Below are 16,207 nucleotides of genomic sequence, written 5' to 3' on the forward strand. Positions count from 1 at the left end.
TTTAGAAGGAATCTAATTAGAGAGCAATGGAGATGTTAATTTTATTGGTTCTCATTGGAAAGAATTAATCCTCTTTAATGAATTGATGGCTGCATAGTCTTCTGGAAAAGACTCTCAATTGTCTGTTTTTACTATTGCTTTATTGAGAGATACTGGTTATTATGCCGAAGTAAATGAAAGTATGGCTGATGATTTTTAATGGGGAAGAAATAGAGGATGTGATTTTGTTCTTAAAGCTTGTTAATCTGATACTTAATATCCAGAATTTACTTAAAAGAATTATTCTCCTGATTAATGCTCTTCGAAAAATAATGGTTATGGAAAAGTTAAATAAATTGATTTATAGGATAATTGTAATACAGTATAAAATTCAGTTTATTGTGAAAATTCAGATATGAATAAATATTACAATGGTTATTATTTTGAATATATTGGTGTTAATTCTAAATGTTTAAAATCTTCTACTGTTTCATTAAAAAATAATTTTAAAAATTCTAATGCTCGTTGTCATTTAGTCTAATGTTCTCCCGATTATACTTAAATTATTATAATTATTACTAATTTATAATATAAATTATTACTCTGTACAAAATAAGATTAAGGAAAAGAAATTGAAATCGTGGAAGGATAACCAGAACTTGGTTACGTTACTTGTCCTGATAATTATAGAGAATTTTGTAATTATACACCTGAATGTCCTAATTATTGCTCTCGAAAAGGTATTTGCATACTTGGATAATGTCGATGCTAATCAGGGTGGTCAGGAGCTGATTGTAATATTAGTTTAAAAGATTGCCCTTATTATACTTTAGAAGAAGATCCAAAATAATGTGTTTAATATTGTCCTCCAGATAAATTTCAAAATCCTGATAAAGTATGTAGAGATTAGTGTCCTAAAGGTTTTTACTATGATTTAGATAATATATGTGTAGAATGTAATTATTAGTGTTTATCATGTTTTGGCCCTTTAAAGAATTAATGTCTAGAATGCGGTTTTTGTCATATTTAGAAGAAGGAAATTGTGTATAATAATGTAGTAATGACTTTTAATTAGAATAAGGAATATGCATAAAATCAGTTAGTTAAGGATGTGATTAAGAATAATGTGAGAGATGTGAATCTGATGCTCATGATTAATGCACTAAATGTAAAGACTAGTACTTCCTTAACTTAAACACTAGTAAATGTGTTGTTGCTAGTGATTGTCCTTAAGGAACATTTGCTAATGAGGAAAATAACACATGTTAAATATGTGAACTTACAGGATGTATATAATGTTAATCTTAAACTGTATGTTAAGTGTGTGATGAATAATTAGGATTTTTTAAAAAAGGTGATTAATGTGCTAAATGTCCTTAAGGATGTTTAAAATGCTCAAGTGATCTATAGTCTTGTACTGTTTGTTATAGTGGATTATTTTTATAAGAAGGATAATGTGTTATAGATTGTCCTTCAAATAAATATAAGGATTTAGAAAAAAGAGAATGTTTACCGATTATTTAATGTAAAAAGGGCTTTTTTTATTTTTAAAACAAATGCTTATAAAATTGTCCTGAATTAACATTTAAAATAAATTATTAATGTGTAGAATGTCCATAAGGTTGTCTTAATTGTTGGAGTTTATATAAATGTGCTTTATGTGATACATAGAATGATTGGGTATAGTAATATAATTTAGGCTTTAATTGCATATAAAAAGAAAAAAAATTAAAAAATATTTGCAATGTAACAAACTGTTTAACGTGTGATCCTTAAGATAGTAGTATTTGTATATAATGCATGGACGAGTACTTTAAGTGTAATAATAAATGTTATAAATATTGTCCTGATAATTATTACCTTGATAATGAAAAGAAATCCTGTTTTAAATGTAGTCATGGATGTTTGCATTGCGCTAATATTTAAGAATGTCATAAATGTGATAGTAAAAATGGATATTATCTTTAAAATCAATAATGTAATTAACATTAAAATAGTAAAAAAGATAATGAAGAAAAAACTAAAGATATTGAAGATAATGAATTGTATTATAAGTTTAATGGAAATGATAAAAAATTTATGTCTACTAACAATGAAGATAGTACCGCTACAAACAATGGGGAAAGTACTACTAATAAAAATGGAGAAGATACTAATACAAGCAATGAAGATAGTACCGCTACAAACAATGGGGAAAATACTACTAATAAAAATGGAGAAGATACTAATACAAGCAATGGAGATAGTACCGCTACAAACAATGGGGAAAGTACTACTAATAAAAATGGAGAAGATACTAATACAAGCAATGAAGATAGTACCGCTACAAACAATGGGGAAAGTACTACTAATAAAAATGGAGAAGATACTAATACAAGCAATGGAGATAGTACCGCTACAAACAATGGGGAAAGTACTACTAATAAAAATGGAGAAGATACTAATGCAAGCAATGGAGATAGTAAAAATAAAAACAATGGATGATTTAAATTTATATATATTAATAATTTTATATTTATATATTTTTATTTTAAATAATTATTAAAATATTTATAAGTATATATATTTTTTTAATATAATTTAAATAAAACAATTTTTTTTTATTTTTAATTAAATATATTTTTTTTTTATTATTATTTTAATAATTATAAAATTCAGAAAAAATATATATAGATATATATATATATATATATTTATATATATATATATACATATTTATATATCATTCTTTTTTTTAAAATTTTAAATTTTACATTTTAACTATATATTATTTTTTATTAAAGATAACTAATAAATCAATATTTTGATTAAAAATAAAAAATATTAAATATAATATATTAATCATATTATTATATAAGCAATAATTAAAAATAAAACTGTTTTGCAATAAATGCAACTCCCTAAATTATTTTTAGTACTATTTTCATTATTTGTAGTTATACCCTCAATATTTGTAATATTTTTTTCTTCATTTATAGAACTATTTATATTATTTGTACTTTGATTATCTGTATCATTATTCTCTTCCTATTTATTGCATTTTTCATCTTTATAATAATATTTATTTTTTAAATCACATTAATAACATTCTTAAGAAGAAGAACAATATAAACATCCATCACCGCAATAAACACAAATTTATTAATTATAATCTTGATAATAATTTCTAGGACATTATGTTAAACATTAATTTTAATATAAAAAGTTTCCCTCGTTACATGATAAGCATTCATTTTTATTATTAGGAGAGCATGTCTTACAGTTTGATAGACATTATTTTGGATCATAGGGTAATACTTATTTTTAACAAGTAAAGCCTAAATTATATTAAAATATCCAACCATTTTAAGTATCACATTAAACACATTTATATTTACTCCAACAACTAAGACAACCTTAAGGACATCTATGACATTATTTTTTGTCTGTTAAAGTAAACGTTTTTGGAGGACAATTTTATAAACAATTATTTTACCAATAATAAGTGCCTCTTTTACATATAGCAATTGGTACACATTCTCTTTTTTTTTATCCGTATATAAATAAAAAGGACAATTATAAAGACATTATCCTTCTAATAAGAATAATCCATTATAACAAACAGTACAAGACTATAGATCACTTGAGCATTTTAAACATCCTTAAGGACATTTAGCGCATTAATCACCTTTTTTTAAAAATTCTAATTATTCATCACACACTTAACATACAGTTTAAGATTAACATTATATACATCCTGTAATTTCACATATTTAACATGTGTTATTTTCTTTATTGGCGAATGTTTCTTAAGGACAATCACTAGCAGCAACACATTTACCAGTATTTAAGTTAAGGAAGTACTAGTCTTTACATTTAGTGCATATTACTTTATTTTCAGAATCACATTTTTCACATTCTTATTCACATCCTTAATTTACTGATTTTACACATTTTCTTTAATTTACTAATATGAAGTTATTGCTACATTAATTTACACATTATCCTTCTTCTAAATATTTTAAAAAACCGCATTCTAGACATTAATTCTTTGAAGGGCCAGAACATCTTAGACACTGCGTATTACATTCAACACACTATCTACTTAAATAACTAAAGTAAAGACCATTAGGACAATTACTTCTACATACTTTGTCAGGATTTTCTAATTTACCTATAGGACATTATTCAACACATCTTTAAGGATCTTCTTCTAAAGTATAATAAGGACATTTTTTTTCATCGACATTACAATCAGATCCCGACCACCCTGATTAACATCGACATTATCCAAATAAGCAAATACCTTTTCGAGAGCAGTGATTAGGACATTCAGGTGTTTAACTACAGAATTCTCTATAATTATCAGGACAATAAATATAGCCAAATTATGGTTATCCTTCCATAACATCAATTTCTTTTCCTTAATATTATTTTGTACAGATTAATTTTTTATTATTCAATTAAGTAATAGTTATTATAACTTAAGTATAATCAGGAGAACAAACAACATGATGACAACGAGTATTACTTTTGTAAGAAGTATCTAGTTCTTAATGAGCAGTAGATTTTAAGCATTTAGAGTTTGTTCCAAAATATTCCAACATTTCATCATTTTTCTTATTTGAATCATCGCAAGTAAATTGATTCGAAATTTTGTGGCAATAATCCATATATTTTGATTTTACAGATTTTCCATATCCATTATTTTAAAAAGTGCATTAATTAGAAAATGATTTTTAATATACAAACTCAGGATAAAAAGTATCAGAATAACAAGCTTTTAAAAAAAAATCACATCCTTTATTTCTTCCCCATTATATATCATTAGCCATGCTTTCATTTACTTCAGCATAATAGCCAGTATCTCTCAATAAAGCAATAGTAAAAACAGATAATTGAGATTCTTTTCCAGAAGAATAGGCAACCATTAATTCATCAAAGAGGATTGTTTTTTCCCAATGAGAACCAGTAGAATTTATAATATTTTCATCGTTCTATAATTACATTCCTTTTAAAGTAAGACATGCATAATATTTTTGAGCAGTAGCAAGTACATTTGGTGTTTATAGGATTAAAATTTATTTTTCCCTTAAAAATTATTAACTTACATAATTATCTACTTCATTACCATAATAGTTTCCAGTTGATGGATTTATCCAATATCTATATAAACCACTTGAAAATCCTAAAATATGAAAAATTTCGTGCAAAATATTGTTGAAATCTCTTTGGTATCCATAATTAGTACCATCTAAGTATATATTTTACATATTTATTTTAATTCTACCAAAGTTAACTCTTTTCAAAGTGTCATCCATTTAGCAATAAATAGCATCAGCTAAAACGGAATTTTATGGATTATTATAATTTTAGACAACCCAAATATGGATATCAGAATTTCTCTCACCATCTTTTCTGTATTTTTCATTAACATCTATATCGTAACATTTTTTATTGTTATAAATATTAGGTCCTTAAGCTGGAATTAATTTTAATAATTTTTATAAATATTCTTGAATTTAATTCATTTAACTTTTTAAGTATTTTTCAATATCTATTTAATAATTAATCTTCGTTTCATCATAATAAATATAATCCAAAGTAACTCTTAAAGGTTATGGCTAATATGATTATTTATTAATCAAATTTCTCTTTTCTGGCGTTTTTAGATTTTTTTCTTTTAATATTCTTCGATTTTATATTTGGTCATTTACTTCGAAGAAATTAAATTCAGTATCATGATTACATACATGACTATATACTCCTAATATAAATTATAAAAGTAATACTATTAATATAATTTAATATTTTAAATTTTTTTTAATTTTCATTAGATTTATTTTTAATTAATTAAAATATAAATATAAAAAATTAATTATTTTATTTATTTTTTGTATTTATTTATATTTAAGTTATTAATTTACTAAAAAAAAAAAATATTGCAAAACATATTTCACATGTATTTTCTTTAAGTATATAATTTATTACAAAAAAAAAAAAATCTAATTTTATTTTGGATCTGAAATAATTTAAAAACACTAATAAATTACCATAAAAAAAAAATTAAAATTATATTATATTTATATATAAAAGACAAATTTTTATATATAAAAAAAAAAATCATATAGTTAAATTAATTTAATGGAAATATTAATTATAAAATAATTTAGTATATATATAGTTTTATTGTTTGTTTGTATTATTTTTTATTTTTTTTTTTATTATAATATTAACTTTTTTTGCAATAAAATATTTTTGTTATTTATATTAAAGAAAATCTTTAAATTATTAAAAAATATCTTTTTTTTTTAAATATATTTTAGGAATAAATTTAATAAAAATATAAAAGCTAACTTAAAAATAATAAAATAAAAATTAATATTATTTTATTTTAAAAAAAAAATTAAATATAATATATACATATATAATTATATAAAATTTAAGGCATTTAAATGCATTATAAAATATTATTTTATTTTTAAAAAAATGAAAATTAGTTTTATGTGTAAATATTTAATTTTTTTTTAAAAGAATACTTTTATGCATATATTACATATGAAATGCTATTATCTGTTTCTATTGCCTATGTTAAGTGAGCATACTCATTCTAAATCTGAAATTCAGCATATTAAGGCTTAGTTAATACTAAAGTGGAGGTGTGTGCCGCTTTAGAAGTTGTTATAGTAATTAATAGTTTTTTTTAATTTATATAATAAAATTATTATTATTAATATATTTTTTATTAAAAGAAAATATATATATATATATATATAAAGGGCTGTAAACAATTGGAGTATTTCCCTAGTAGTTTCACCTTAGTGCCAACCAAGATTAAATGCGCTTAACTTTGGGATTTAAATATGAAACGGTATATTCACCTTTGTATACCAATAACAAATATACTGTATTTTTTTTGCTATTTATATTTGCATATTTATAGAAATATGATGGAAACGTAATTTATACTATGGATATTTATATAAATTTTGGTAAATTAATATTTATAATAATCCAATTATTTAGTATAAATTATTACTAATTTTATCTTTATTAGATGGAATTATATAATATATAAATTAAAATTTATTTAAATTATAAATAATTCATATATAAAAAAAGTAAAAATTTAAATAATGTTATTTCAAAATGAACAAAATATCTATGGATAGGCCATTTAAATTGATTGAATGTTATATGAAATCGTAGAATATATATTTCATAGATACCTGTCAGCAATTGTGTAGCTAAAAGGATTTATCCCGATAAAATATAACTTAAAAAATTCTAATTGAAGTAGCTAAAACGATGAATAATATGACAAAGAAATAGTTAGATTCATCCATTCGTCTATCAAAGAAATAGATTATTTATGCTTTTATAGTAAGCTTGATTATGAAACTAGAAATAACTAATTTAAAGTTGTTACATGGTTGAATAAAAGATGAAATATAACAAGAAACAAAAGAATTTTATTAAATGACAATATTTTGAAGGCATTGTCTTTAGTGGATTATTTAGGAAATGTAAAAAATCTAAAAATTTGTTATTAAGAAAAACAGAGAATGACATATATAATAACTATATAAAAAAATGAAATAAAAATTTTTATAAAATAATAAAAAAAATTTAATAGCCAAAAATAAATAAATAAATATAAAATAAATTAAAATTTATAAAAACAATATAACAACCAAATTATAAGTATAACAAACCTAAGTAAAAAGAAAAAAAATTCTGTATACAAAACCAATATATAAATAATAGAATTATTAAAATGGACTTTAAAACAAAATTGAGTAAAAAAAATAATAGAATTAGAAATACATAAAATATATAGATAATTCCTAATACAAGAGAAATCGAATCAAAACATGCTATCTCTATACTAATATAATGGCAAAAAATTTAAATGGCAATTTGAAATATTAAGGAATAATAATAAAAAAATTAATAATTCTATTATTTATACTACCCTAATAAAAATGTCAGAATTACCTTCCTCATTATCTGTTTTTTTTAATTAATGAAAATTTATATTTTCAAATTCATCACTATTATATGTATTAGGCCCTAAAGCAGATATTACTTTCAACAGTTGTAACAAATAAACCTATATGTTTTATTATATTTTTTAAAGATCAGTTATTTTATCAATTATTTAGTTAAATAAAATATAATCCATAATAAATCTTATAAGCTACGCTTAATAAGGCAAGTTAATCTGCAAATTTCTAGTTTCTGGGTGGGTTTTATAGAACTTCTTCTTATAAGATTCTTTGTTTTATTCTATTTGGTCATTCACTTCTGAGAAATCAAGTTTAGTATAATAATTACCTACATGATTATATACGCCTATTATAATTTATGAAAGTAACACTATATTTAAATTAAATTTTTATTTTTAATATTTTTTTTAATTTTTTTTTCTTTATCTTATAGTATTTATTATATATATGTATATGGTATATCAAAAAATTAAATATTTTATGTTTTTATTTATAGATATTTAATCGCAATAAATAACAAATTTTATTTTTAATATTAATAAATTTCTATAATTTTTTTTTTTTTTATATATATTTTATTACATTATATAATTATTATATATTTTATTACTTTATAAAATTATTATATAATATAAATGAAATTATTATAGCATATTAAAAAAATTTAAAAAATATTATTAAGAGTGTAATTACTTATAAAAAATTATTGCATTTTATTAACTTCATACTATAAAAAAATAATTTAATTTTTAAGAAGTAATAGAAAAACAAAAGAGCTTATTTATTTCATTTATTAAAAAACATTTTATCTTTATTACTATTATAAAACCAAAATAGATCTTTATTTATGGTTAATTCTTATAAAAATAATAATATTATAAAAACAAAAACTAAAATAACGAATACAAGAGAAAAAATATATTTTAAAATAATTGTAAATATAATTATATTTTATCTTTTCTTTTTAATAATAATAACTTATTGCTTTTATAATAGTCAAATAAAAAAAAAAAAATATTATTTATATGAATTAATTAAATATAGATTATTTAAATAATTTTTTTTATTTATTTAAAATGTTTCTTTTTTTATAAATAAAAAAAATCTCTATATATAAATAGCAAACAGAATATTATTCTTTTGTTGTCGGCCATACTAAGGTGAACACACCGGATCCCATTCGAACTCCGAAGTTAAGCGCCTTAAGGCTCGGTTAGTACTAAGGTGGGGGACCGCTTGGGAAGTCCGAGTGTCGACAGCCCTAAATATACTTTTTTTTTAATCTTAAAAATACAATTATTATTAAAATTTATTTTTTATCAAAAAAAAAAAAGAATGTAAAGGACAGTTGTTATTCCGATTTCCCAAATGACTCGCATCTTAGTACTAACTGAGCCTTAAGACGCTTAACTTAACAGATTATGTTTTATTACTATTATATTTATATATATTTATAAATATAATATAAAAAAATTAATATCTTATATATATTTATAACTTATAAAAAATTGTTAAAAGGTAAAAACAACAAAAAAGATGAATTTTTTTTTTTCTAAGAATAATTATAAACACAATTTCTATTAATTAATTTAAGGAATTATTATCGTATGCATAGTAAATTTCCCTATATTCATGCTTCGCAATAATTAAAATCAAATATTATACTTGTTCCTTATTCTTATTCTAAACATTTCGAAATAATGATATTCTAAACAGTCTTTTTTGGAAAGACTTGAAAATAATATAAGACAAAGCACATGTTCTTTTTAATTTTTTTAATAAAATTATTTATAATAAATTTTCCTAAAAGTCATTATTAAGCATATTATTTGGGATTGTATCTTAAAATAATATAAGAACAATTTTATATTTAAAAGCATAATAAGGCCTAGTTCATAATATCCTAAAATACCATTTTAAGAAGAATACTTAGGTTATCCAGGAATAAATCTACGATATTTTTCTGAAGTTATCAGGGCATAGATTATTCTAAACAAATTAAAGTTATTGTTATATAATATTCTTATTATTAATCGCTATAATATTTTTATTTTTGAAAAATCAGCCTATTATACTGAATTAGTTAAAAATAATTGAATAAACTTCAAATTCAATAATTATTTTAATAATTTAAGTATTTTATGTCTTTTAACACGAATTTCTCTCCTATATTTGTTTATGTTTTTCAAGAATTTTTACATTACAATGCCTTTAATCTTAGTGTTTATGCGTCAAATTACTTTTAGTAATTTTACAAAACATATATTTATATTTTGCATTATTTTTGTAAAGTATTATCTTTATTTATCAGTAAATAGTCTTCTATATAAATAAATAATTATTCATAGTAATTTAAAAGGCCTGGCTTGATGAAGATTATTGATTTATAAAAGTCTTTTATTAAATTCTTATATTCCATAAATTTAATTTTTAATTTTATTTAATTGATTAATTTTAAAAAATAAAATAAATTACAACATATAATTTAAAATAAAAAAAAGTATGCCATGATTATATAGTTCTTTATAAATTAAATTAATAAAAAACATATTTTTTATATCATTTTATTTTATTATTATATTTTATTTTTTTAAACTTTATATAAATTTTGTTTTTTTTTAAATGGTTTTATATTGTTTATATTAAATAAAATAAATTGCAATCTTAAATAACTTTAATAATATTATGTATCTTTTATTTTTTATAAAATCAATTATTAACTTAAAAAATAAATAAAAATAGTATAATTAATTAATGTTTGTTAAATAATATTAATAACCTAATAATGATAATTTTTTTTATTAATCAATTAAATTAAAAAATAATAAATTTAATAAAATGAAATTCATATATTTATTCTTTATATAAAACAAAAATCAAATTAAAAATGATAAAATTTAAAAAATATTTAGATAAATCATAATAATATGTTTTAAATAATTAAAAAATAAACATATATATATTAAAATTAAAATATATATTTTTATATAATAATATTGTAAAAATAAAAATAAGATTAAAAATGAAAATAAAAAAGTCAGATTTAATTAAAATAAAAAATATATTTTTAATAAAAATGTAAAAAAAATATATTTAAAATAATTTAATTAAAAAGTTTTTAATATTATTTTATATAAATTAAAAAAATTATATATAAAATATAAAAAAAAGTAAATAAAAAATATTAAAATAATAATAAATAAAAATATATTAAATTAAATTAAATTAAAATAATTTAAATTAAATAAAAATATAATTAATAAATATAAAAATAAAAAAATATAAAGATAAAATAATGAATTACTTTAAATTAATTAATATTATTAAATATTAAAAAAAATAAAAAAATATTTAGTAGTAATTAAATAAAAAAAAAAATATTAAATATTTTTATTTTTATAGAATATATATATTAGAAATAAAGAAATAAGTGAATATTTAAAATAAAAATATTTTTTTGAATAAAAAATATATATATAAAAAAAAAAATATATATTAATAGAAGAAAATTTATAAATAATATATATAAATTTAAAATATGTATATAAATAATATTAAATAATATATATATATATATATATATATATATAATTATATATATATTATTATTATATTATAATCATGAACGTTCTTCCGTAAACAAACTAAATCATACAAAATAATATACATTTATATGAAAATATAAATTATCATTATTTATATTCTATTATTTATTCTATTAATTCTTTATTATTATTAATTGTATTTTAAAAAATTTTATTTCTTTTTTGAATATTTTATTCATCATTATCATCTTCTAATTTATGTTATTTTTTAATATGTTTTTAATTTAACATTTTGTTTTAGTGTATTTTGCATTTATCTTTCTTTGTGTAGCATAGTATATTATTTAGTTTTATTATATTCCAGTTTTTTTTATTTTCATGATGGTAATAGAATTTTTAATGGTTTTTTTTAGTTTTCTTTATGAGTTTTATTTTATATTCTTTATTTTAGTTATTTTCATATGCCATTATTTTTATATCTAATATTTGTTGTCTTTATTTACATATTGTATTTAAGTAAAATTTATCTAAAAAAGGCTGTAGAATAAATGATGGAGTATGTTTATTAAATTCCATGCTGCTTTTAAATGTTTTAAATATAATATTTTTCCATTTAGTCTAATATGATTTTTTAATAAAGGAGAATAATATTATACCATATGAAATTTAGTTGAATATTATCAGGTTCCATAAATGAAATTTGTTTTTAAAATTTATTGACTCTTAGTTGATTTGGTTTAATCGAATGGTTGCAAATTGTGTATTTTGTTTTAAATATTTTATGTTAGATTTGAGACTTAAATTCGAATCTATTATAATTCCTAAGTATTAATATTCTGATTTAATAGGAAAATTTTTGAAGTTTTTTCCAATAAAGTTTTTGAATTTTCTTCTATAAAATATTATACCGGATTTTTCTTTATTTATTTGCATTTTGCTTTCTAATGCTCATTTTTCTAAAGTGTTTATTATTAATCTAAGTTATTTTAAGTTTGAGAAAAAGATTGCAATGTCATCAGCATAAAAGAGTTGTTTATTAATTTATATATCAGCCTTACAAAGTTCTTGGAAAAGTTGGTCTATAAAAATTTTGAATAAGGCTGGACTTATAATAGATCCTTGTGGTACTTCTTGTGTAATTCTAAAAATTTTATTATTTATTTTTATATAAGAATTTTCGATTAAGAATTAGAGTAGATTGAATTCTTCGAAATTTAATATTTGTTTTTCTGAGACAATTTAGAGTAGTATATTGTGAGGTACTGTATCAAATGCATTTTTAAATCAATGAATAGAACTCCAGATTCATTTTAGTTTTATAGTTTTTTCCATTCTTAAGCATATTTATACAAGTTAATTTCTGTTCCTAAGTTTTCTATAAAACCTGATTATGATTTCCCTATTTTTAGTTTTATATAATTAAATAACTTTTAGCTGATTTATAATTCCATTAGTTTTCTTATAGGGGATTAAATTATAATGGGTCTAATTTTGTCTATTGTGCAAATTTTAGGAGAGTTTTTATTTAGACAAAAAAGTCTTCCTTATAAATGTTATAGAAATAAATTTTTATAATTTAAGTTACTAATACATTATTTTAAGAGATTTATTCTTGCTTTTTCCAGGTTTTAATCTTTTTTAATTTGTGTTAAAATTTAATCAGATATTAAGTCAGAAGATAAAGCTTTATTTGTTGAGAATATTGGGAGATTTATAAATTTCCAATTAGTATATTATATAGGATTGGAATCCTTTAAAATGTTAGTTAAATCTATCATATAGTAATTATTCAAGTTCTTTTCCTTAATATATTTTTTTGTTAAGTTGAATAGAGTCGATTGGAGATTATTTATTTTTATTTTAATATTTTATTTTTTGTTTGCATGCTTTCCAAAAACGTTGTGATTTATTTGTATTCAAGAAAAGAGTAAGATTATTCCAAAGTTAATTCCATGATTTATTTTAAAATGTATTTTTATTTTTGATAAACTCTTTCCAATCTTGAGAATTTTGGAATATGGAATAGATGTGTTTTGTCCAATTATCTAAATCATTAATAAATTTTTGTTTTTATATATATTTAATTGTAAATTTTTTAGAATTCAATAATTTTAATGAATTTTCTTATTTTAGTGCTTGTAGTAGAAGATTGCGTGCTTTTTTTTTATTGTATATTTATATTTTATTTTTTTTAGATATTATTTTATATGATAATTTCAGAAATTAAATATTTATGATCACTATTACCTATTTTATTACCAACTTTTCTTTTACATTATAAAGAATCGCTTGAAATTGTTAAGTCTATGATGTTATTTAAGTGTGTAGGTTAATCTGGGCTAATTTTTAAGTTATATTTTTAAATGAAATCTTTTAGTATTTTATTTATAATTTAAGGATTGTTATTAAAGTCTCCGAAAATAAAAATTTGTGGATTTTAGTACATTTGAAGTTTTTGATTAATTTCTTGGAATATAGAAATTATTTAACTTTTTAATTAATTGTTTGGGATGTAGAGGCATGCTATAATTAATTATGAACTATTATTTATGTCGAGCATAATCATTTTAAGCTCTTGTGATTCAGTTTTTATTTCTTGTCCACATAAAGAATTGTGTATAAAAATAGATACCCCACCTCCTCTTTTATTATTTCTATACCAATGAAAGCCATTGTATGCGATGATGTTTATTGGTTTTTCTTATTATTGCCATGTTTCACAAAGTAGAATGATTTAAGAGTTCGTTTTGGTTGCTTCATATATAATTAGTTCTTTTTTGTTATATATGGACCTAATATTTGTGCTTAATATTTATATATATTAGTGTTATTGTTTAGTGTGTTATTAATTATGTTTTTGTTTGTTTATATATAAGTTGTTATATTATTGTTATATATTATATTATATTTTTTATATAGGTAAATTGTTTTTATTTTTTATTTTATATTTTAGTGTAATTATTATCATTATTAAATTAAGTATATTTATTTATTACTCCCTTTTTATTGTTATTATAATTATGTTTATTCTTTTACTTATTGAGTGGAGTATATTTGCATTTCATTTTATTTTTATTCTATATTATTATTATTATTTTTTAAATCCATATTTATATTTTGTTCTTTAACTTATTATTATTCATTTTAAGTAATTTCAAAAATATTAGCTTTTCTTTTATTATTAAAAATGTTCACATTTCTTTTATTTCTTATTTCTTATTTATTTAAGTTTTTTAAATAATTAATTCCTTCTTCAAGAATATTTTTATTTTATTCATTATTGTTAATAATAAAGTTTTAAAGGGTTAGTTATTTAAGATTTTTGTTTTCAGATTTATTAGGTGATTGGGGTTAATTTTACTTATATTCTTATATATCTTTGAAATCTTTATTTTATTAAATTTATTATTATTATTCAGATATTTACATATTGTTATCTTAATTAAGTATAGAGATTTTTTTTTTTATATATGCATATATTTTTTAAGAAGTTTTTTTGTAATTTTTATAATTTGGGAATCTATGAATGTATGAGAATTTGTTTTTAAATTTACAATATCCTTTTAAATTGAATTTGGAAAAATTAAGTGTTTATTTATTTTCATTTTATTATTATTATTATTATAAGAATTTAATAAAATTTCGCTAATTTTTTATCATATTATTATTATTTAATTTTTTAATATTTAAATTAAAATTTAATTTTTTTTAATTTTTTAAATTATTTTAATAAAATTTATTTTGGCGGTATAATTATTATTATTATGATTTCTATTCTTATTCTTTAATAGAATTTATTGAATAATTGTTTTTCTAAGATTTTTATTATTTTAATTATTCAGAATTATTGTTATATTGTGTTTTATTTGTGGACTGATTAAGTAAGATATTAATCAATATAAATCAAAATAATAAGTCCCTTTTAAATAAATAATTTATTTATTCGGAAAGCATAGAATTAGCTTTTCCAGAGGCTATATATGTAATAGATTCTTAATTTTATGAGGCTACAGGTAAAAAAAAGCATCTGTGCCATTTATAAGACTTGATTGATATCATTAAATTATTTATTTATGTTTACCTTAATATTTATAATTTTAATTTTTATACGCCATTCAAAATATAAATATTAAATAAATTTATTTATAAATATATATATATATATATATATATATATATAAATATAAATATAAATATAAATTTAAATATTAATTTCATAAATTTTATTTTTTATTTAGATTTTAATTATTATTTATATTCATTTTTTTAATATTTCTTTTTTTTTATTAATGATTTTTATTCTTATAATATAATTTTTTAATTTTATTATAATTTTATATATTTTTATTTTATTTTATTTTTTATTTTATTTTTTATATTTTTTTTTTTATTTTATTTTGATTTATCTTATATTTTATATTTTTTTATATATTTTTTTTATATATATTTTTGTTATTTTTATATTAACCTTTTTTTTTTCTTAATAATTATATATATTTTTTTCTTATTATTCCTTTTTTATATTATTATTTTATGTTTATTTTATTTTTTTAATTGTTTTATTTTATATTCTAAATATAATTTTAATTCATTATTTTTTAATAAATTATATTAATTTTTTGATTTTTTTATCTATTTTATATATTTTAAAATTTATAATTATTTTTTTTTTTAACCTTTTCTTTGATTACTTTT

The 16,207-nt window shown here is 18.8% G+C and overlaps 3 protein-coding genes across 3 annotated transcripts, besides 36 other annotated features; 2 read left to right on the forward strand and 1 right to left on the reverse strand. All coding sequences in view use genetic code 6, as the record gives it.

Moving 5' to 3' along the window:
* Window positions 1-234: 234 nt before the first annotated feature.
* Window positions 235-2,112, forward strand: IMG5_082400 (hypothetical protein). Its single transcript, XM_004036392.1, has one exon. It carries the CDS (start codon window positions 411-413, stop codon window positions 1,041-1,043), a length of 633 nt encoding a protein of 210 aa, XP_004036440.1. The 5' UTR covers window positions 235-410; the 3' UTR covers window positions 1,044-2,112.
* Window positions 2,063-2,443: a microsatellite.
* Window positions 2,070-2,443: a microsatellite.
* Window positions 2,444-2,477: 34 nt separating this feature from the next.
* Window positions 2,478-2,560: a microsatellite.
* Window positions 2,559-2,611: a microsatellite.
* A 31-nt stretch (window positions 2,612-2,642) lies between these two features.
* Window positions 2,643-2,702: a microsatellite.
* A 200-nt stretch (window positions 2,703-2,902) lies between these two features.
* On the reverse strand, window positions 2,903-5,489 carry IMG5_082410 (leishmanolysin family protein, putative; the record flags this gene model as incomplete). Its single annotated transcript, XM_004036393.1, has 3 exons — window positions 2,903-2,922; window positions 2,979-3,006; window positions 3,357-5,489. The coding sequence occupies 3 exons, from the start codon at window positions 5,487-5,489 to the stop codon at window positions 2,903-2,905; spliced, it is 2,181 nt and encodes a 726-aa protein (XP_004036441.1).
* Window positions 5,490-6,142: 653 nt separating this feature from the next.
* Window positions 6,143-6,186: a microsatellite.
* A 380-nt stretch (window positions 6,187-6,566) lies between these two features.
* Window positions 6,567-7,407, forward strand: IMG5_082420 (hypothetical protein). The gene is made up of 3 exons (XM_004036394.1): window positions 6,567-6,644; window positions 6,738-6,950; window positions 7,081-7,407. The coding sequence occupies exons 2-3, from the start codon at window positions 6,822-6,824 to the stop codon at window positions 7,393-7,395; spliced, it is 444 nt and encodes a 147-aa protein (XP_004036442.1). The 5' UTR covers window positions 6,567-6,644; window positions 6,738-6,821; the 3' UTR covers window positions 7,396-7,407.
* A 135-nt stretch (window positions 7,408-7,542) lies between these two features.
* Window positions 7,543-7,589: a microsatellite.
* A 945-nt stretch (window positions 7,590-8,534) lies between these two features.
* Window positions 8,535-8,596: a microsatellite.
* Window positions 8,581-8,632: a microsatellite.
* Window positions 8,633-10,388: 1,756 nt separating this feature from the next.
* Window positions 10,389-10,424: a microsatellite.
* Window positions 10,425-10,515: 91 nt separating this feature from the next.
* Window positions 10,516-10,558: a microsatellite.
* Window positions 10,559-11,107: 549 nt separating this feature from the next.
* Window positions 11,108-11,177: a microsatellite.
* Window positions 11,139-11,263: a microsatellite.
* Window positions 11,147-11,264: a microsatellite.
* Window positions 11,177-11,227: a microsatellite.
* Window positions 11,229-11,260: a microsatellite.
* Window positions 11,265-11,473: 209 nt separating the features above from the next.
* Window positions 11,474-11,558: a microsatellite.
* Window positions 11,504-11,585: a microsatellite.
* Window positions 11,586-11,914: 329 nt separating this feature from the next.
* Window positions 11,915-11,958: a microsatellite.
* A 3,217-nt stretch (window positions 11,959-15,175) lies between these two features.
* Window positions 15,176-15,238: a microsatellite.
* Window positions 15,183-15,255: a microsatellite.
* Window positions 15,256-15,630: 375 nt separating this feature from the next.
* Window positions 15,631-15,721: a microsatellite.
* Window positions 15,657-15,710: a microsatellite.
* An 11-nt stretch (window positions 15,722-15,732) lies between the features above and the next one.
* Window positions 15,733-15,767: a microsatellite.
* Window positions 15,752-16,083: a microsatellite.
* Window positions 15,821-15,894: a microsatellite.
* Window positions 15,825-15,937: a microsatellite.
* Window positions 15,827-15,909: a microsatellite.
* Window positions 15,827-15,963: a microsatellite.
* Window positions 15,831-15,871: a microsatellite.
* Window positions 15,839-15,951: a microsatellite.
* Window positions 15,846-15,963: a microsatellite.
* Window positions 15,854-15,977: a microsatellite.
* Window positions 15,860-15,953: a microsatellite.
* Window positions 15,865-15,937: a microsatellite.
* Window positions 15,928-15,968: a microsatellite.
* Window positions 16,084-16,207: the final 124 nt, after the last annotated feature.

The sequence above is a fragment of the Ichthyophthirius multifiliis genome (genome assembly GCF_000220395.1).
Source record: "Ichthyophthirius multifiliis unplaced genomic scaffold scaff_1120509250576, whole genome shotgun sequence".
Lineage (NCBI taxonomy): Eukaryota > Ciliophora > Oligohymenophorea > Hymenostomatida > Ichthyophthirius > Ichthyophthirius multifiliis.